At 37.7% G+C, this 23,683-nt stretch overlaps 1 protein-coding gene across 12 annotated transcripts in view; it reads right to left on the bottom strand.

The window, feature by feature from the left end:
- MEIS2 (Meis homeobox 2) overlaps positions 1-23,683 on the bottom strand; it is a 216,471-nt gene that overhangs the window by 178,852 nt on the left and 13,936 nt on the right. For all 12 annotated transcript variants that reach the window (XM_033190633.1, XM_033190641.1, XM_033190638.1 and 9 more), the window contains exon 7: positions 20,065-20,179. In XM_033190633.1, coding sequence (XP_033046524.1) covers positions 20,065-20,179 — 115 coding nt within the window. The remainder of the gene's footprint in view (positions 1-20,064; positions 20,180-23,683) is intronic.

The following is a 23,683-nucleotide window of genomic DNA, read 5'->3' as shown; positions in this document are numbered from 1 at the left end:
CAATTGTAAAGAGAAAACTGTATCATTTATAAAAGTTTAAAATAAAGGACATTATGAATAGTATTAGCAATCCTTATAGAAAACAACACAATAAAACATATTTACACAGGCAAAGTGAATTGATTAGTTAAATTTAGGCTTATTTATTTATTTATTTATTTATTTTTGAGCCAGAGTCTCGCTCTGTCGCCCAGGCTGGAGTGCAGTGGTGCAATCTCGGCTCACTGCAAGCTCCGCCTCCCGGGTTCACGCCATTCTCCTGCCTCAGCCTCCCGAGTAGCTGGGACTATAGGCGCCGCCACCTCGCCCGGCTAGTTTTTTTTTTTTTTTTTTGTATTTTTTTAGTAGAGACGGGGTTTCACCGTGTTAGCCAGGATGGTCTCGATCTCCTGACCTTGTGATCCGCCCGTCTCGGCCTCCCAAAGTGCTGGGATTACAGGCTTGAGCCAATCATTAGTCAACTTTCAAATTAATTTTAACTATGTAGACACCATTGGCATTGTCCTAGAACTTGAGCAAAAGAAGGTTATAAGAACACTTACGCATGGGAAAATGGACTGGATTGGAGTATCAAAAGCCACTGTCTTTAAGAAATCCTGAAACTCTATAGGTTTTAAGAAAGTCAGGATTGGCCGGGCGCGGTGGCTCAAGCCTGTAATCCCAGCACTTTGAGGGGCGGAGGCAGGTGGATCACGAGGTCAGGAGATTGAGACCATCCTGGCTCACACGGTGAAACCCCGTCTCTACTAAAAAATACCAAAAACTAGCCGGGCGAGGTGGCAGTCCCAGCTACTCGGGAGGCTGAGGCAGGAGAATGGCGTAAACCCGGGAGGCGGAGCTTGCAGTGAGCTGAGATCCAGCCACTGCACTCCAGCCCGGGCCACAGAGCAAGACTCCGTCTCAAAAAAAAAAAAAAAGAGAGAGTCAGGATTAACTTCTCTTTAAACCACAAACCCAACGCAGTGAGTAAAAATCAACAAACAACTACAACATTTCTAAAGAAGGAATAAATTATCTATTGTCCGGTATCATTTCTTAGGCAACTAATTGCCACTGATGTGTTGAGCCAAAAATAACCTGATATTTTCAAAATGTGCTTTTTAGATCTATAGCACAGAAAACTTTGAACACAGGATACTACATGATTTTGAAATTATGCCGTAATATCATTCTCATTCCTGTGATCACTCATGATGTAATATTTCTCAGAAGTTTTCAAGATCAGGTCAACTAGAGATTAGAAGTACTTACATAGTCTCAATTCAAACTACGCCCTTTCAAAAGGGCATAATGTAAATTCTGGAAGCCCTTAGGTAGGTGGCAGTTTACGCACTTTATACAGTGAACTGCTGGCAATCAGACATAAGGTCACAGCATCTAGACATGTGGCTGCATGCTTTTGACACTACTATAGGCACTGGGATACATCTCTGGAGATTTGTCAGGGACAACCCTGAAAGTCAAGAACTAAAGAGAGTGCCAAGAAATTCTTTAGAGGAAAAATACTGCCAAAGAGATGAGAAAGAGCCCTGATTGGCTCCTTTTTATTTTGTAGTCGGGCAGAAAATAACTCTCTCAGAATACTGAGGATACCTTTAAGTAATTCCAGAGCTCTGAAGAATTTGAACAACACGTGTGACTGACACTGTGGTTTGAATATTGCAGAAGCACCTTTCAATTAAAGAGTGTGGTTTTATTTTACTGCTTCAATATTTCAAGCCAGATAAAAACAAGATGCTAAGCCAATTTATAACAAAAAAGAAATCACCTTGGCTTCATTTTTAAAGCCCATCTAGAACACACTTCTGGTAGGCTACAGAGGTGATTAAGTGGTGTTGGCAAGCAAATTAAAAAGAAAATTGAAATGAGCAGCTTCGAGAAACTCCTTTTTTATTCACACAAAAGTATCTTTTAAAAACCCACGATATAAAATATTCACTAACCCTTCAGTTTTTTTATCCAGTTGGATGTGTTAGTAATGGAATTGGTAGACTTTCTTGGGGTAGCAGATCTTACTATTCCCAAAGTCAGTGAATGTTTGATGCAAAGAGCAAATGCTAAAACACAAATAATCATTTTTACTTATATATAAGTTGGTGACTATGACATAGGAGTTTTGGAAAGTCCCACAAGAAAAGCAGTCTCATTATCTTAGCCTTCAGCACCTTATTCAGCACAGTATTCTTTGCCATTTCTAAGAACAAGGAGACGATAACCAAACCTTTAGAATTGCCAGTTTAATTTCTAACGGCTCTCTTTTCTAATCAAAGTGACCCTATGGATCTAACCAAAGTAAATTGGAAAAAAAATTTTTTTAATTGGTTTTTCAAAGTGTAAATCACTGATTTAAAAAATCACTAGCAAGAGGCTTACGATGGCTCAGGCTCCAGTTTAACTTGAAGAAATAAAAATAAAGGGTTGTAATAAAGAAATAATAGAAGGGTGGCAGCCTTTTGATTAGAGAAATGACACGAGGGTGTTAATGACTTTCTCAGGACAGTCACTTGCCTTAATTAAATTTTACATCATTTCTGAACTGAATACGTTTTATGCAAAAGGTAAAGAACATGAAAATTTTAAATGGCCTTGTCTTCATTCTTCTGCTTCCTCTTTCTATAATGACAGTCAAGTAACTGACCCTCTCCAAGGCCAAGCCACTTCATCTGGAAAATGGGGATAAATCTGAAAGATTCTGGGGGAATCAAACAAAAATTTATGCACAAATGCATTAGAAACCTACATTAAGAAATGTAAAACTAAATATACAGTATTCCTTTGCAGACATAACTCAAGTTTTAAATAATATCATTTGAGAATTAATAGATACAGCATGTTAGAGTTGGAGAAAACGTAGAAATCCCCTAACATCCTCATCACACAGAAATGTGAGTCCACGACAGCTTAAAGAGATAATGATAATATTAACAGCAACTAACTGTACTTTTTGTAGAGATATGGTCTCACTCTGTTGCCCAGGCTGCAGTGCAGTGGTGTGATCATAGCTCACAGCAACCTCAAACCCTGACTGATCAAGGAAGGGACCCTCCTGCCTCAGTCTCCTAAGGAGCTGGGACTATAGGTGCATGCCATTGTGCCCAGCTAACTTTTTTGGTTTTTTTGTAGAGATGGGGTCTTGCTTTGTTGCCCAGCCTAGTCTCGAATATCTGGCTTTAAGTGATCCACCTGCCTTGGCCTCCCAAAGTTCTGGGATTAGATGAGTCACCATGCCCAGCCAGCAACTAACTTTTTTTCTTTTTTTTCCTTTTTTGAGACAGGGTTCCACTCTGTCACCCAGTCTAGAGTGCAGTGGCATGATCTTGGCTCACTGCAACCTCCATCTCCTGGGATCAAGCAATCCTCCTGTCTCAGCCTCCCAAGTAGCTGTGATTACAAGCATGCGCCATCATGTCTGGCTAATTTTTGTATTTTTTGTAGAGACAGGGTTTTACCACATTGTCCAGACTGCAGCAACTAACTTTTAACAGATGGTTATAATGTGCCAGGTATACATTATCACCTTATGCCTTCCACCAAATTCCTTTACCAGGTAAAAGCCTAGTTTGTAGGTAGTAAAGAGTGGAACCTTGTCCAGGCTCTCCCACCCTGATGTCTGAGTCCATAACCTTCAGGCCTCCTAAACCTGCCCCACGTCACACCCCCAACCAAGCTGGGGCTAATAGAAGGCCCCAGCTCTGGTCTGCTGAGCTCACTTTCTTCTGGTCTTTAGGCAGAAAACAGAAATCAGAAATTTCCAAAAAAAAAAAATTATAATGGGACAGCATTTGACTGAGTACCAAATCATGGTACACAGGAAACTGAGAATTTTGACTTCATACTTCTCCCAGATTTGTAGCCCTCTCCTGAGACTCCTTCTCCTACAAACCCTGCCCATGTTTGTATGTCTCTATTATAAAACACACAAACAACAACACAGAAGAAAATAGAGAGACAAAGTGTCTTGAGCTATTGTTCTCTTGTTTTAGGAAATCATATTATACTGTATCCTGAAATAGAAATTTATAGAAAGTGATAAGTGATGTGGCTTAAAGTTCAAGCTATGGAACCAAAACTAATAAAGCTGTGGTCATATGCATATTATTATCACTTAATTGCTATTATTATTATTATTCCCACTTATGGAGCATATTGTATTATAGATGCCCAACCCAGCACATAGATCTTCAAATATATCATCTAATTTCATTCTCACACCATTTCTATGAGATAGACATGGTTAGCTCCATTTTAGAAATGAGGAAATTTAGGCTTAGAAGAGTTAATTCAGTCACCAGAGGTCACATTGCATGTGGGAGTCAGAATTCAGACTTAGGTCTAACTCCAAATTTCATGCTCTTAGGAACAAAGTTATGAGCATTTGAGTTTTGAATTATAATCTCTCTATAAAGTGTGGAATCACTTCCCTTAAGTTTGCAGGAGTTGGAGGACTCTCAAGACATGACTTTGTATCCTGCTTTCTTGTACCTATGACTACTCGATTCTACCTAGCACAGATTTGGTGACTGATGCTTTGACAAACTCAACCAATGTTGAGAGTGCTAACATCCCTAATGAGGAACTAAACCCTATGTCAATGCTAACAATTCTAAGTTGTCACAAATTATTAACTATTAACCAATCATCAAATTGCAGCAATTTATTCAACCAATGTGTATTTATTACAAACTAAGCACCGAGCACTCTATGCTAGTTATGAGGGTGCTACACAGAGCTGACCTATGAAATAAGCCATAGATGAATGGCCCTCCATAATTAAGATTGATTTTTCAATTCTTGTTTTCCTTACCTCCTACTGGCAAGAGTAGCATAAAAACTAAGCAAATGTTACTAGACAACATGACCAGAAGGAGGCCAGGTTTAAGTAAAATCTTTTTTTTTAAGAGGTATCACCATGCACATGAAAAAGTTAAGTCACAGCTTCAGAGATTACTGTCTCTAGGGTTGAGATGTTACATAAGGTAAGAAGATGTCCATGAACTTCATTTTCCACTTTCATTATCTGCCTACAAAGCAGCAGGTTTTAAGGTCCCTATCAATGTTCAAAGGGAAGCTTCTATGATGTTTCTGCATTAAATGCCCAACATTTAGTATAACACACCAAGGTATAAAAGTACCAATTTTTGCCTCTAATTTTTAAAAAGCTTGACACATTATTTTTGCTGTAATTTTGCTTTAGCCAGGGCCCCATTTCTTTTTTTTTCTTTTTTGCCAGCTGAAAGCAACTCGTATTTTATACTGGCAGAAAATGAGCAACTAGAATTCCTTTTAGAACAAGAAAGAGAGAGAAAACTCTCATCCATTTAGTGGCTAATAACTATGCTAGGATATGCAGTGCATGTGTCTAGAAACATCAGTCTGGTTGGATAAAGAACAGAAATTCTGTTTCTACTCTCAGTTTTTCAAGGTGATTGATGATGTTAAAGGTCACTGATTCTCCAAATATGTCTATGTTCCTAAGTATAAAATAGGAAGAACATTCTTTAGAGGTATGGCAGTTTTCTGAGCTAACTGCTATAAAGGGTTCAAAATCTTGCAGAAAATCTATTGACAAACAAGACAAAATCAACTTGTTCTCATCATACTGCAAAGATAGTCTTAATTGTACCACAAGCCTCTTCTTGCTCATTTCAAAATTGGAGAGACAAGGTATACACAGCCCAATTCTCTGTCCCTCTCACACACACAAGTGGGCAATCCCGCCACATACTACTCAGGAGTAGAATGTATGAATGCAGAAGAGTTTCACTTCACCTGATAACCAAGAAGGACTGCAATTCTGGACCTCCTGAATGCCCCTGATCATGACACAAATACTTTCTGGGATCCTCTAACAATAAGAGGGTCAGCGAAAAATTCATGGACAGTAGATGCAACACCTATCGGTGGCAACCAGTTCTAATATTTGCTAAACTAGGGATCTAGGACAGTGAGATGTAGACAGGCTGGGGTTTTGCAGCTCTGTTTCCCAGAAATTTCCCATGGGTGGACAGTATATCCAGTCCATTGCTCACCACCTGCAGCAAGCAGAACCAAGCCATCCACTCCAAATGAGGAATGACTGTTGTTTTCTCACCTCCTTCCTCTTTCATGGATTTGCCACCCAACTTCCAACTCAATGGCCACTTAAAAAAAAAAAATACATCAAGCTAGATGTTAATACCATTCATGTCAAGAGTAAAAGTCTGCTGGGATCCTCATTTATATATTTTAGAGGGTGTAACCAAATGGGCTTACTTTTAATCAAACACTCAAGGGATATTCCAGGCACATTGTTTGATTAATACAATGAAGAATAACTACATGGAGAGCTGGGTTAATGGAACATTCTGCACAAGTATAGTTGAAGTCCATGAGACTTTTGAGTACAAAGGAAGTTATTTTTACACAATTAAAATTGAAAATTGATCCTGAGCCCATGCTGACCCACCTCTTAAAAATAAGATGCAGGAAGACTCCCTATGAAATTAAACTCTATCCGAATGTACTTCAATGAGAGAAGCAGAGTCCTGGACAGTGTTTTCCAGAGTGTGTTCTGAGAAAGACTGGCCCCCAGAGATAATGCATAAAAGCGTTTCAACGGTTAAATGAGTCTGGAAAGCTCTGTCTCTCTACCCTTTGCAGACTTGAAATGCACATTAGCAAATTAGGGGATCTGAACATTCCTATAGAAGAGGATACCCTGCTCTACTCCAGCTTTCAATCTATTGAACCACAAAGTTCTTTTTTGTTTCTGTTTGTTCGTTCATTTAAAGTAATGCCTATTTAAATATTCCTGGAACCACAGTTTTCTAAATATTGAAGAAGATATATTTACTCAATCCTGTTAAGTCATCCCTAGGTGTTAATAATTGCAACAATGCTAAAAAACATTTATAAAAATGTGCCTTTGTGCCCTGTCTACAAGTTTCTAGAATGGTGTCACATACATGGGATCTAAGGAATCACAATAATTTAAGTGCATAAAGTACTTTAGAGAGAATGTCAAAGCTTTATTTTTCTTAAAGAGCTATTTGAAATTTGCTTCTTCCCTCAAAAGAATATCCAGTCTTTCAAACAGGCTGTACTTCAGGGAAGCATACGGGTCTGCTATTTTGACCATGGAGGACATAGTAGAGAATTTGTCATTGGCATTCAAAAGGAAGGCAATTATGTCACTACCCCCATTCAGAATTGTTCAATAGCTCCCTATTACCTAGCAAATCAAGCACAAACTCCCCAGTCTGCTATTCAGTGTCCTTCACAATATGGACCCAATCTTCCTTTCAAAAAAAAATAATTATTATTGAAGGCCTCCTATATTATTGTAGCACAATGGGGGCTAGAAGAGGGAGGAGATGCCTAAAACACAGAAACTGTCCTCAAGAATCTTACAGTCAAGCAAGATAATAAGTAAGTCATGTAACAATTACTATAGCACCAGGGGAACCTCATGCGTCCGAAATGTGTAATCAGACTTCAGACGAAAAGAACTGCTTCCAACTAGAAGTCCAGGCTGAGGGCTTGGGGCCAGGCTTAGAGTAGGTAGATGCTTTTCTAGCTTTACAATTCATAACTTCTCTTTTCCAGGGAATCATAACTTCTCTTTTCCAGGGATAAATGTGGGATTTCATTTCTAGTTCTTCATCATGATGTTTGTTGCATGGGGTCAGTTGTCAATTATTTTGAAAGTGACTTTTAAATAAAACATATTGATAACATTGAGTTACTATGAATGAGGCATAAAATTACTATCATTTTACATAAATCACCTCATTTAATCCCTACTTTCCACTCCAAAGCTATTAGATTAGGTATTATTTATTATCCTCCTTTTACAGATGTAAAGTGAAGGATGGCAGATTTGGCCAAGAAAAGTGACAGATCTGAGGAGTCAGTCAGTTATTTATTTATTTATTTATTTATTTATTTATTTATTTAGAGACTGAGTCTCACTCTGTTGCCCAGGCTGGAGTGCAGTGGCGCGATCTCTGCTCACTGCAAGCTCCGCCTCCCAGGTTCACGCCATTCTCCTGCCTCAGTCTCCTGAGTAGCTGGGACTACAGGCGCCCACCACCGCGCCCGGCTAATTTTTTGTATTTTTTTAGTAGAGACGGGGTTTCACCGTGTTATCCAGGATGGTCTGGATCTCCTGACCTCGTGATCCACCCGCCTCGGCCTCCCAAAGTGCTGGGATTACAGGTGTGAGCCACCACGCCCGGCCAGATCTGAGGATTTAAAGGCATGTAGACCAACACTAGAGGCTATATCTTTAACCACTACCCTATATGGCCTGTGAGTGCTCTGTGCCCCAAGAAGTATCATTATTCACCCAACATGCACCAAGCATTTCCACTTCGACAGCTTTGCATGTGCAAATGAAATATTCTTCCTCTTCTTCTCTACTGGTTGGTAGATATGCATACTTCAAACACATGGCAGGGAAAGAGAAAACTACCTCGACTGTGGTGCCTGCTCTGAGGGAGAGACCTGCCTGTTAGTGTGGACTTTGTCCTCTTCCTTTGTCCCCACATGTAATGTTAGTCCTCTCCCCTCCAACTCTACTGCCACCACTTTCATTCAATCCTCACCCATCTGCTAGACTATTCATCCATATTCTATATGGAGTCTTCTTTATCTCAAATGTATTCTCCACATTCTACAAGAGTTATTTTTAAAAATGTAAACCCCATCATAAACTCCTTTTGCTTAAACTTCTTTAAAATGAGTTCTTCACATCCCAGAACAGGGTTTCCCAGGGGTATGGACTGGAAAGTCAGATTCTCAGCACTTCCCACTGGAAAGTCCTGGTTCTGTATTTCCTGTGGTCTGTGGTGTGCCAGGGAATCTGTATTTATATGTGTCTGAGAAGCTGCTTATCACCAGGAAAGTTTGGTAAACAGTGCTCTACAGGATTAAGCATAAGCTTCTTAGTGTGGTAAAAAAGGATCTTCATGTATGCCCTCACTTACCTCTCCAGCCTCTTTTTTTTTTTCACCATGCATTCTCTCATGCAAACAGCAATATCACCCCCAGTTGTTGCTCCATGCACAATATACTGCATCACACTTAAGTGCCTTCGCACTGGCTGTTTCATCTGCTCCCTGCACCCTCCCTACTTTGTCCATTTGGAAACACTCATTGAAGGCCATCGAAATCTCTTAAAACCTTCCGAATTTTGTGAAGCCTTCCACAGATGTTTCAGACAGAAGTAATCGCTTCCTCTTCTGAAATACCTTAAAACCTATACGTTAAATGCAACATTAGAAGCATGTGTACTTATTCATTTACATTTCTGAGTTGCTTACTAAATACTATCACCTTGCTGAGGAAAGAGATCACATCTTGTTTGCTTTATACCCTAGAACCCAGGGCAGGGCTTGACACAATTAAATGGTCCATAAATGTTCGATGAAGAGAATAATTTTGGGGCTCCACTATTAGTCACCAAACTAGACTTTTTAAAAGCAAATGTCAATTTAATCCTAAAAACTGCCCTATGAGACAGTTATTATTCCCATTTTACAGGTGAAGAAACAAACATTCAGAAATATTGCTGCTTGGAAGTGGCAGGACAAAGAGGGATGTTCAGATCCACCTGCTTCCAAAACTGCCATTTCATCTACAACAAGCTCCTCCTATAACTGAGTACCTGCCATGTGTAAGAAGTATTTGCATGCTTGTCATGGTACTCCCCCCACACATGCACAAACATACATCTTGGGAGATGGTAAGCCATTGAAGATAAGGACCCTTGTGATTTCCATATTTTTATTCCCAAGGTGCCTTGCTCAATGAATATCTTTGTGCATTACATTTAAACAGCCTACACTTAGAAGAGGTCTTGAGAGAGTGAGAGCTCCCTGACTCCAGAGAGTGGTATGCATCTACACATCAGCTCCAGTGTGTGGCAATCTGTCAGAAAAGGACACCCATGAGGTAGAGTCCATAAGCTTCCAATAATCAATGATTTATCAACATTTTTTCATCTTTCACATTTAGTACATGGAAATTTTGGAAGTTTTATTTTAGTGGATGGCATTTGTTACAAATGTTAGTTGGAAGAAGAAATATGAAATTTTACACTCCCAGTCTACTTTTGTAAATCTTCAAACTTATAAAAAAAGAACGATTGGTTTTAAGGCAACAGTCATGTCTCTAGCTGGAAGGGTTAAGGAATAAGTGTTTTTGATTAAACAAATATTTCATTGACTAAGATAAGGTACTTATCTATATTTTATATGAATTTACAGAGTAAATAATTAGAATTTGCCTAAATATATATTGTACTATAAAATTATCCTGAAAATTGTTTAGATTTTTTTCTGGAATGATTTGGAACATATTTCAGGAGTGGGTAGAACCTCAGCCTCTGTAATGATGATCATTTATTGTTCCACTTGTGAAGTATAGAAAATTCCAACTGAGAGAGTTCTAATTAGATAATGGAGAATGGAGAAGTTGCTCTGTGTTTACAAAACACGCCTCATACTTAGCAGATTGAACAGTCTATTAGTATTAATACTACCACCTTAGATGTCCTATATCTGAATTGTGGCATTCCACTATCCTCAGAAAATAAACTCTAATGTCTAGTTATATTTTTACCAAACTGAGAAGAAAAAGGCTCTCCTGGCAACCAAAAACAAGAAACAGAAATACTACTTCACTGTGTATTATAAATCAAAAAAATTAAAAAGTTCATGTTTTACCCATGATGAAAAGCTTGCGACCTCCCTTTATGTTAAAAGATAAAATGTACAAATAAAAATTAAGACCCATGAATGGAAACATTAGATTCCTGGAGCTTGGATTTAAAAGATCATCTAGTTCAATCTTATTTTACAGGTGAGTAAAAGTCCAAAGAGATTAAAGGACGCAGCCAAGGTCATACAGCTAATTAATGTCGGCATAGGACAGAGGGAAGAGAGAGGGGAATAAAGGAACCAACAGTTACTGGTTCCAGGCAATGTTATTTGCTGAACACATGGAATCTCTCTTAATGTAAGTGAGATTATATTAAGCACTTCACTTTCCAGATGGAGTGACTGAATCTGGCAGATATTGAGTAAAACTGGGATTTGAACTCATGTCTCTCTGTCTTCTAGGTCTGTGCCCTTTTCAACGCAATCATGACTTTTGAGCATAAGTGTCTTGACTCATAGTTCAAGATTCTAGACAGTATCCCATGTAGATGAAAAAGAACTCCCTATAAGGTTTTGCTTGCATCACCAAAAATAATTATATTTGCCCAAATGCAAACTATGAAAAACTGGAGGACATGTGTAGAAAATCAACAACAGGAGGTGGGGCCTAAAAATTCAAGAAATACTTCCAGGCTCCTTTACCTGTGTGTGAAGACCAACCAATGAATTCCTTGAGGTCAATCCTATCTTAAACAAGATTTATTAGCAAAATGGATCCTGAGTCCATGAGAACTATTTGCCACACTAAGCAATTTTCCATTATTAGATTTACCATTACATTTAAAGACATCCATCTACACATTTTGTATAGATACCATAATGAAATTGCATGTCCAAATTCTGACCATATGTACACAATATAAGACATTAAAGGACAAATAAGTCCCATTTTAAGTACCATCTTAAAGTAATACTTAAAATGGAAACCTAAAATTGAAGAACCTATCTATAACCAAATAATGCTAAGTTTGAGTTGATGGTCCACCGACATATTTAAGACAGTAATGAATACAACGTAAGTTCAGTAAAACAAAATAATTTTTATCTCTTAAAGATGTAATGGAATTTGATGGAATGTGTCCATACGTTCCAAAGAGTTCATTTATGTTCAGGCACACATCAGTGAATCAATACACACAAAGTTTTGATCGATTTACACATCTTTAAAAAAGAAAAATCTGTAGATTTTGTTTATTGCTTCAAAAATGGACATACTAATGCCAGATAGTTGAAGAAGTGATCATCTGTACCTTGGAAACGCAGGGAGAGACAGAGAGAGAGACCAGGAATCAAAGAATTACAACCCAGTGTGAAAGATGCTATATCAGAGGTACAAAGTGCCACAGGAGTGCAGAGAAGGAGCTGTGGCCTCATACCTGGGCAGATCAGGAAGACTCACAGAGAAGTTAATATCAGAACAGGATTTTCATCTGTACAAATTTCTAAGGCAGGCAGAAGAGAAGCAACGACACACTCCCTCCAGATCTCTTTCATTATTTCTTTTCTCGAGACCTCGCGCTCCAGCAAGCTGAGGAAACTTATTGCTGTATAGCAGGGATACTGAAGTGGTTCACTTTCATTTTAATGAGGAACTAGATTTCAGTGAAACCCCATTGTTGCTTTTTTTGCTGGTCCTCAGAAAGATAGTGAATAACTCCAGACTACCGAGGGATAAATTGGGTATATACAAGTGGTGTATATTATTGTTTGCTGTGATATAAAGTATTTTTAAAGGCCAGATTAAAAACAAATTTCCACATGTGAAAATAAAAAGTGACTCTCCTACTACCCTCCTCCCCAGCAAAAAAGCAGTAAGAATTTCAAGAAACTCTCTGAGGGTAGAAATGGGAAAGAAAGAAGGGGGAAAAATAACATGGCGTCATCACAGACTACTCGTCTGAAGCAAAGTAAAGACAATGAAGGGAAAAATAGAACACGTGTATTACAATGTATAGCACCACAAGGCTGTGTTTGATGCTCTGGAGGGCTTCAACAAGTACTGTTCAGTCAAAAATCAATTGAAAAATCAGCATGATAACAGAGCATGAGTTGCCCTATAATAGCCTTAAGACCCCCAAGGCTATGTGAGCCCCTTTCATCTGCCACACAGCACTGACTCTAGGGGACCCTCACTTCCCCTCCCTGAGTCCTGTACCCATCTGTATTTCTTACCTACTGCTTTACTCCTCCTTAGAAAGTATGGCTGACAAGGAATGATGATGTTTTGAAGTGGTTTTTGAGAATTTTTTCTTTTCAGCTTTATTCTCTTTCTCGACAATCGCACTTAAATTTATCCTACAATATCAGTCATAGACTATTTCCACAATATTAAATGGTTAGCTGTAATCTCTGAACCACCTAATGAGTTAATAGTCTTATGTTTTGCCTTAACTAAACTGCCCCTTAATAAAATCACAGTTCAGGCTTATGCAAATGTGACATGTAAGCAATTCACAGCATTGTTATAAATATACATATATATTTCATTCCAAGATTTCATCTCAATATTTCTTCAATCACTTCCTCACAATGTCTGGTTTGTTCAATTTATATTTCTACTTGGCATTTGGTGCAGACCCCCAAAGATAAGATACATCTGTCCCTTAGTCACAAATCTTGGCATTTTTACCTTAACTCAATCGTGAAATGATTGGTTGAAAATTACCTTGCTTATTAGCAGGATTTCCTCATAATAAAACATTTTATTTCCAAACTTTCAAATTTGACATGAGATGTAGTAACTCAGCAGTGACATATCAAAGCTCAAGGAGGACATATAAATACCCTGATCCATGTGAGGAAAGGAGAAGCTAATTGGAAGTCAGCTTCCCTGTGATTATCAGCTTGTTTATGAGGAGGGAGGACTCTTCCGAATGGCACTGTAAATTCATCCCTGATTATGGCGTTAAAACCAGAGCTCATTTCTACAAGCTCCCCGAAAGCCCCCTACCCAATCCATTTTGTTTAGTTATAAAAGGGTTGTGCATTGCTTTCAGAGAATGACAGTTTTTCATGCTTTGATTTTCTCCAGTTTCAAGAAAAATTAATCAGTTGCACAAGCCAGTTGTCAGATTTCACTTCCCTCATGGCAGAAAGCACACATATTCATTGTCTGCTATAAGAATAAATTTCAGTAATTTTTCCCCATGTCAATGTGAATATTAGACTGACCCAATTAATATGAAATGCTTCTATGCTGCTGGAACAGACAGTGCTACAGAAAGAGCCATTTGCACAACCTGTTCATGATTATGGGCCATAAGGACGCAAAGATGGCACACACATTTGTGGACCATCTGAATTCTTATACCGAGAGGGGAGGGGGAAGGGGGAGCAGCATGACGTTAGCTTGACTGTCCTGGGTCATGTTTTTTAATCCAGAGTATTGGACATGTAACACAGCAACAAGAGCTGATCATTTTGTTTAATCACCTTTTGGATCTTTGCCAGATGGTCTCTATTGAGAGCGCTGCAAACAGAGAGAGATGAACTGCATCTAACACGCCACCAGAGCTTTCCCGTAAATGTCTGAGAACTGATTCCAACAAGAATTTAGTCTCAGAGCAGAAAGGGATACATTTAAAAACTATGTGCATTAACTATACTTTTCCCCATAGAATCCTCACTTGGCATGAATAATTTACCCACTCTTATGCTAATGGGATCATGAAAGTATCCCTCTGTCTTTAGTGCAGCTATTCTCAGCTTTCAGTAATTACCCCACCCAGTGAAAATAACATGGCTTCTGCATTGAATGGCTGACTCGTACCTGACAATTAGAAAGATCATGGCTGACAGTGGAAGGGTCTAGAACTGGACAGAGAGACCCTTGCAGCCCAAGGAAGAGCAGAGCCATAAAGTAACGCTGGCCGTGGGTGGGAACGCATGCCGGTGAGAAGTGGCAAGAAGGGTAAAAAGAAAAATTCTCCACTGTCAAGCTTTTCTTTCTTTGACTTATTATCAAGAGTTTACTTAAATAAAAATGTGGTTCTCTTTCAATTACCAGGTGTGAAAGACATTCATGACCAAATTAATTTTGACAAAAAAAAAAAGCAATATCTAAGAAAGAAACCATAGTTACCATTAAAGCACATCTCCATTAAATATCTATTTCACCAGAGTTTTTAAAAATCTAAATAATGAAAAATCCTTTGCGTTTTGCTTTTTGGAAGGAAAAAAGGATTGCCACGAAAAAACAACCAAAAAAAAAAAAAATTCATTTTCTACCTCTGTCCACAAAACTCCATGTTAGGTAGTTCACTGCGTAAAAATTATCAGGCTAAAACATCTGGGAAAGAAAGCTATGAAACAGCAGGGAACGTGGCTGGTTTATTGTTTATCTTTTGTTTATGAGGCAGTATTCAAGTTTAATTACTACTCTAAATTAAACTCTAACTGGCATCAGGAGACATCCCTTTACATGACTAAGTTAAAAAAAAATCTAGAAATCCCAACTCTGGGTTTCTCAAGTAAGTTGATACATATAGGAAGAAATTACTCAAAATTAACAGCAATTATAGAAAGCTTTTAAGCATTTATGAGTACCATTACATGCTCCCGGAGCATTTATTTATTAGAAGAATTCAATTTTACTTCTAATGGTTACTACTCTAAAAAGCCTTGAGAAAATCAACAGAAAATCTTTGGATGTTTCCTGATGGTTAAAGAATGGCATTCTTTTAAATTTTATTTGGGGGGGGGGGGGAAGAAAGAAAATGCAATGTAAATAGTCCATATACAACAGTTTATTCCATGGCAATGTTCAATTATCAATTATAGTCTCAGAGAATTTTTTTGACACAATTAAGGGGACAGGAAGGAAAAAAAAAATGTCATCGTATTTATCATAACAGTAAGTGACCAGTTTTGGATGAACTTAGCTCTAGGAAAAATAAAAGTTAAAAGCAACTAGCAAAAGATTATGCCAGATGGCATCTGTCATATTGTATTTAGGGTTATTTTAAAGAGATTGCCGCCACTATGAAAACATCCCATTGACAGAGTTTTCCTAGACTGAATAAGAAATCCCAGTAGAACATATTCAGGACCCACAGTAAGTGGGTTTGAAGCCCCCTCCTCCTCTTTAATATATATAACTTTAATGTATATCCCTTTAAATATATAACTGGAATACTTTGATGGGAGAAAAATACTATTTTATAACTATAACATGTATTATAAGCTCAAAAGTGCAATACTATTTTAGACATTTGCTTACCTATAAACATTCACTACTAAGGAGGTATTTGTAGGTTTCAACACCATGATTGCTAAAGAACTGTATAATACATAAATAAATATCTAGCTATGAAGAATTCTAGCCTCATCGCCTGGAAAATAGATGGGGACATCAACAGAGGGATGTGGCAGGTGGCAGAGTTAGGGAGAACTATGCTGGCTTGTACAGCCCTGTGTCCTGAAAGATTAGAGCAATATAGATTCTAGAATGCTAATGTATTTAGGTTAAACTGGGTCTGGCAACAGTATGGTTAACGTGCGTGTGGTGTGCAGTGTGAGCTCAGCAGTTACTGGGCCAACTGTCTCGGTATTTCTGGGAATCCTGCCTATTCACAGTGCAGGGATTGTTCAATTGCTGCAAAATGTACAAAATGAATTTTACAAAAATGAATTGTAAGGAAGGCCCCATTACAACGATTTTACAGCAAAGATGTCAACATCAATTTTTCTTTCATGCATAGCTAATGATTAAAACAGCATATTCCATTTGCCTAAGACAATTTATTTCATATTGGCACATCAAAATATTGAAATACAAAGTTATCTTTACTCTACCCTTTTTATTCATTGCTGCTGAACCCATACCATTGTTCAAACCAGGAAAAATAAAACAAACTTGGCACGAAATACTTAAAACAAAGGCTCATCAATATTCTCCAATTTGTCAACATCTCAATTACAGCACGGGAAAAAATGTAAATTTCATGTGCTCTAAACACTGAGGGGTCTATTCTCTTGCCAATTCACATGCGTAACTCCCATCAGCGTTAATGGGAGCTACACAAACTCATCAATAATAATAATACTTTGTACATATATTGCGCCTTTCATCTAAGGCTCTCAAAGTGCTCTAGGAACAAGGGGCTGCTTCCTAGTCGTTACTCTGGCAAAACACACAGTGAAATACAAAGCAGCTTTTGACTCAGCAGGTACAGAATTAGGGATCCCTAGACTTATTATCAAGCCCCATTTTACTGATGGGAAGCCAGACACAAAGAGGGCCAGTTCCTTCCCCAGAGCCCCAAGTCTGCACCCTAATTCTATCCTTGAAAAACTAGATTTCCTTCCTCATTCTAATGTGACTAACAAGACAAACTCCCTTCCTTTGGCTGCTTTTTGCAAGAGAAATCAGTGAATGAAAAGTCTGGTTCATATTTAGATAGCTTACTGTTAGACATGTGCTCTTTGAAAGATAGTAAAGTCAGGTTTCACATTTTACCAAGTTTATTTCTTATGATATTTTAAAAATGTGATATACATTTTTTTTCTCCTCCTTGTGGTTCACTGCTGAAACACTGTGGAGGAAAAGATGAACTTTCACCTGTGTAACTGTAGCTCTTTCACTATCAGGTCATAAAATGAGGTATTTTTAGGTTCCAAAGTAAAGTTTGTATGAATCATTATAGTAAACATAATCACAAAAATTATAAAGCAACATAAATACATGTATTGTTTTATAGCATATGGCTATTAAAGTTTAATTTAAAATGTGTATGAAAACATTGTATTTAGTACAATTCATCCCTATTTTTTGTGTTTATCATAATTTGTTTTGAAACTGAATCATTTTACAGTTTTCCATATGCCTGTTTTGCTAATAAATTCTGAATAAGAAAACTCTTTGCTAAACTACAAACTTGATTTCCAGTGAAACATTATAATATATTTAATACTAAGGACATAAATTTCTCTCCCACGTTTTCCATTATACATCAACCCTAAGATTTAACCTAGGATAAGCATATGCGATTTCAGTCAATATCTCTGTTGACTTTGCCCTGAAGCAGATAATTAATCTTTCCCGCTGAAACTACTCTGGACAATTCGGTGGCACAAAATATCAAACTACCTCGAAACCCTGTTTAAAAGACTAATATAGGCATGAGTATGACAAAATACACTCAAATCTGGCCTTCAAATTTTAAAGTGTGCTGTAAAAAGCCAGAATGCCCTTATATACGCGTTTTAATCACTGATGTGGTAAGTCAGGTAGGAAATTTTCTATGCCAAAGCAGTCTTCATTTTATAGAAATCATACCTTTTTTTTTTTCTTTCAAACATTGATACAGTAAAATGACTGACTTCCTAGCACTCATATACATAAGCTACCATGTCCATTATTTAATCCTACAGAGATATGATTAAAGGAACAGAATCCTACGGGGATCAAATCCTTCAACATTGGGTAAGTGGGTGCATCTCCCCACAGCACAGAAATTTGTGTGATCGTCTTTACCTATATATCAGTCTCGGAATTCTTCTCTTTCCTAAAAAAACAAAACTAACTAACCAAAATGATAAAACTTTATGCTTTATTCGTCATTACAAGTAATCCCTGCTCCAAACCTGGGGTTCGTCTCTCTCCCACCTCCTCTTCTCTCTGGCCCTTTCTTGCTATCTCCCTTGCCGTAACTCAACTAACCCAACAGAACCAGTCAGTTTTAAATTTCAGTTGGGACCTTGGTGACCTGTTAATGAATCTACAGAGAGGAGAAAAACTCACAGTGTTGAGTTATGCCTGGTGTTGCTAGCTGACTTGGAGTCAGAAATGCTTGAAGCGTTAACGTAATTGCAAGAATGTGAAAAATGAGGCGCTGGGCTCCTGAGCAAAGCAAAAGGTCAAAGTGAGCCTCACACACAAGAAGTCTCTGGAAGATAGCCTCATTAGACCATTAAGTCGGCTTCTCCTTTTCCCCTCTTTTATACAATGTTTAGAGTATTTTGTTTTTATTAATAGATACATTTCACCCTTTGTGTCACCGCAATTTGGGGTGGTGGGAAGGATGGAATCATAGAAAGCTTTCCAGATTTAACCATGCTGAGAAGTCCATCACTGTGACATGGAACCACAGTTAAGTCATTGCTTGCAGATCCATTGACCCTATGTACCAGTTACCTTGAAAATGCCTTATAATTTACTTATCTTTTATATAGAAACTAACTGGTAGAATAAAACAGTATATAAAACAGTATATATTATATAAGTACAATTTGCAAGTTCTTCCACAATTTGCCACCTGATAGGATCCATCGCTGTGTTACTTTCGATTTGCTTAAACTCAGATTCTAATTTGGACCCATTCACAAGTGAATGGCATCCTAGAAAGGACATTTTTCTAGACTCTTCTAGAACCTCAGGAATCCAAAATTCCTAGTCAGAAGCTTGGAGGACGGAAGGCACCCCACTTCCATCAACACCCTGTTTTAAATGGCATATATAACTACAGCTCAAGCTGTTAAACTGCCCTCTACTTGGAAGCCTGTCTAATACTTAAATATTGTGGCCATAAACACAGTCATAATAGAGATGAAATAGACCTAGGAGATCAGACACCATCTAATGTAACATATTAAAAAGTAAAATCTATACACTTCTCTGGCACACATTCAATAATGCATCTTCCTTTAAATTATCATTTTAGCCATAGATGAGTCATTCTTATCAATATATAATTGCTTTCTGTGCAATAGGTGAGTTTTAAACAGTAAAATTTATTCTAAATTGCACTAGGCTTCCTCGACATCTGCAGTTGATGTCCCCCTTGCCCTCTGATTATTCTAATTTTTAGGACTTGTGACAAAAGTCACCATGTCAGCTGAATGGAAATGGGGACAAATAATCCTCTAAGAATTCAAAATCTACCTTCCCAAGGTAAGATTCCATGTAAAATTCCCACAATATTTCCAGAGCTAATAAGAATAGATTTTTAAATTGTATGTGCTTTAGAGGCATCACTGCTTGATTATAAAGAATGCTTATTGTTGATATTACAGGCAAAATATGCTATTTATAGCACAATTCAAGCTACTGCGTCACAGCGGTAAAGTAGGTCTGTCATTCCACTTACACACACAGAAATAAAGTGTAGATAACCAAATTTGTAAAAGAATTGGCAGAACTAATCAATTGTTATTGTAATGCCCACGTAAAGATTCGACAGCTCACTTTGATTTCTCTTTTTAAGTAAAGTAAGTTAAGAAGAGGAAATACTGTCTCTTTAAATAGCAGCTGATTCTACTCCTGCCACTCTCCTGTTTACATGGAGGCAGATGTACTGATATCATAAAATACTGAAGTTATTTTAGTCATGCCTACTTTGCACGAGGAAAATGTTTGACCTTTTACCTTGCTCACTGCTGTTGTCTCCGCTCTGGGAAGCATGGCCCCCACTGGAGGGCCCTGGGGTGCCTGCTGAGTGGGTTGAGGTTGCATCATCGTGGTCTCGCCAAGAAGAAGGGTTCTGATGTCAGGATGCCAAGGAATGTTTCCACAGTTACCATTTCAGCCATAAATGAGGAACCAAGAGGAACAGCACAGAAAGAGACAAAAAAAAAAAAAAAAAGTATGCATATTAGTATTTGTAGCACTAGGCATATACACATGTCATGTTACAGTGTGCCGTCTTTTTAGTAATAGGTATATAAAAGAAAAGATGCTCTAGAACTTGATGTGGTGATGGTTACACCAGTGTATATGTTGGTTAAAACTAATTTAAGTGTACACTTTAAATGGGTGAATTTTATTATATACAGATGTAAACCTAAACAAAGTTAATTTCTAAAGTAAAAAAAAAAATTAATGAAAAATGTAAAAGTCATTTTTACTCTCACTCTCTTAATTAGGGTACATTCTTCCAAGAAATAGGTTCCAATGCTCTTGGATACTAAATACTTCAGAACATTAACATCTGCAAAATTCAATGACTCCATTAAAAAGATTACAGGCTCTACAATATATGGGACAGCCCTTGACATCTTTCAAATGCATTGCCCTAAAATAGCCTACAAAAATTTTCAAAATTATCAACTGATTGACTGTATAATCAACAAAGGTAATGATATTAATCACTGCATGAATACCTAACAAATTACTGATTTTTGCTTTAATTTGTAGAAATAATTTAAAAGAGGAAACACATGTGAACTACTGGCCATCTAGTAAGCTAGAGAGGACTTTCACTTGAGCTTCATGGAAGCTTGAAATTCACTGAGCAGTGCTTCTTCCTAGAAGAACTACTTGTTTCAAAGGACATGCAAGGCAAACCAAGAGTTATAGCTCATGCTACTTGGCTGAGTATATTCATCTTCTGTTCCTCCTCCCCTTTCCTGATCATTCGCAATGCCCTGCTGTTGCTTAAAGGAAAACAGGAATTCTAATGTACAGGAAGGACTTTATCAGCACCACATGAAGGCAGGCAAGAGATGGAATTTCCTCTGGCAGAAACGGAGAGTAGGAACAGCATATGAAACAGTCCAGCCTTAAAGCAAGAGCTGTACACTTGTCACCTGCATAAGATGACTTCAGTCAAGCCCACAGACCTACTGGCAAGTGAATTATTTGGGGGTCAGAGGAAGGGGCAAAATATTTCCTCAAAACCAATAAAAGTATACAAAGTATATGCCAATCTAAGTATACACGGAAGTATACAAAATATACACCAATCAAAGTATACAAATTTTACAAAGTATACACCAATCAAAGTATACAAAGTATACACCAAAGTACACAAAGTATATCACTAAAAACCAATCAAAGTATACACTGTTTCTTACTAGAACTGGTAAATAAGAATTCAGATAGAGCCACGTGGGTCTAGGCAACAAATAAACCTCTTGACCAAGGGAAAGTAATCTTGCTATGTTGCCATTATATACAGTTCATCAAGAAAAGAAGTCAGTCTGTCATTTTTCTCAGCATCAACTCTACAGTGTACATACAGCAGGGATGATGTTACCAAAATAAAACAAGAAACCAACGTGAGAAAAAACAGGGAAATGTTCTTATTTGGAACTACAAAACTTATTTTTCCCTCTACAGATCTGCAGCAAACTGACTGTAAATTAATATTTGGCATTTTTGATAGATTATGAAATAACAATCCAGAGCTCTACGGATTAATAACATCTATATAAAACAATGCTACTGGCACTGCTATCAGGCGAGCAATTGATTCAAAGTGAAAACCCTGAGCAGAAATTTTGGGACTATAAATATGGCACAGGTATAGATCTCTAAAACAAAGATATGTTTGAGAAAGTAGATTAGGGAATGAAATTGAGTAGAATAAAATAAAAGTCAAGGTTTTCTGCTGCCTGTATGAAGACAAAGTCATGCCTGTGAGCTCTCTTTTTTATCTAAGTTAGAAACCACTCCAATAGTTTCAAGCAAAAGGCAAACAGAATACAGGGGCTCCTCGAGCTTTGAAGCCTCTTCGTGTCAGCTGTTAGCCGGGTGGTAGTGAGATAAAGAGCTAGAAGAATTACATGAAAAAAAACAAAAAAAAAGAAAGAAAGAAAAGAAAAAGCAACAATAGCATGGTGTGAGTTTAGTCCTGCAACAACACAGGCTAGAGCCTTCTTTTAGAAAATGAAATAGCTGCAACATACTCACCTAAGCTAAACTTTCCATTGTACACAGCAAGGATGTTAATTTTATGCACTGCAGGCTTTTTATTAAGCCGGCTGCTATAAAAGCTCCTTACCCCTCATGAAAATTACAATAATTAACCACTAACACCTCAACAATGTTTTAAGGCAAATGTCATCCAATAGTTATTATATAATCGTTTAAATGAAGCCGGAGCAAGTCTTTCTGTTTAGGCGCTGCATTGATTTGAACAGATCACTCAGAAGGACTTCCTGTAACTGAAAACACTGGTTTGTCCCTATCAGCTAAACTGGTGCTGAGTTTTCAAGTTAGTCCTCATTCGTTTATAGTTCAGTGTATTTCTTTCAATGGTATCTGAAGGAGATATTTTCTAAAGTAAAGGGGTGAAAAATAAGCCACAGAAGCAAATATTACTTTTAAGAGCAGCTGGTTCTTCCAGATAAATTGGGTCTTTGGTTTTCTGCCCATTCCCAGAATATACTTAAGTTCACTCCTTAACCTACCATTCCATTATCTCTTCCCTCTTTTCTTCCTCACTCTTTAAAAATGCTCTCCTGAAAACGTGTCATGTTTATTTCCCATAGAGTGTCTCAAGTATTATGGTCTTGTTTGAGAGACTGGACACCAACTAAGGAGTATCACACGATAGTCATCTGATTTGAAAGAAGGAAGAACAGATAAATCCCTCTGGGGTTTCAAGGCTGAGGAGTTACCCCAAGTTGTTTGTATTCAGCTACACGTGGTGGTGATGTGACCATATACAAATACAAATGTTGATAATCTGGTCAATAAAAAATTGTTCCTCCTTGGTCATAAAAAACCGTAACTGACATGGATGGACAAAACCTATTACTTTTAACACTTTTTTTCCTGAGATTAAAAGATTTGTTTATATCACGACTCCCTTCTTCTATTCTTCCCCTTAGAGTTTACAAGTTCACATCCTTCGAGAAAAACTGCATGGCTTTCTGCCAAATTATATGCAGAAGTTGAGTGAATCCTGAAACCAAAGTGGCATACAAAAGCATGTAAAAACACATGATGCAAGTAGAAAAATAAAGAGAAACGCTCGCTGGGTGCACGTGTATGACTGAGCATTCAGGTATATGCATTCCACAATATATGTCCTGTTCTCCAGCCAAAAAAAATCATGAAGACACCCGAGGGCAAGGAGTGAACATGTTTCTATTCCCAGTGGCTTTAGTAATTGGGAGTCAAATATGGTAGTCTTCTTGCTCTTACGTAATTGTGTTACAGAGCAGTGTTACCAGGAGAAAAGCAGTGAATACTGAGTGAAGCACAATAGAAGGAGATGGAAAATAGATACAAGAAGCTAGGTCTCTAGGGGCAGTATTTT

This window comes from Trachypithecus francoisi, unplaced genomic scaffold (assembly GCF_009764315.1).
Source record: "Trachypithecus francoisi isolate TF-2019V2 unplaced genomic scaffold, Tfra_2.0 Lachesis_group3, whole genome shotgun sequence".
Classification (NCBI taxonomy): Eukaryota; Metazoa; Chordata; class Mammalia; order Primates; family Cercopithecidae; genus Trachypithecus; species Trachypithecus francoisi.
Note: the sequence above shows the minus strand (reverse complement) of the source record. Positions and strands in the feature narration are given on the sequence as shown.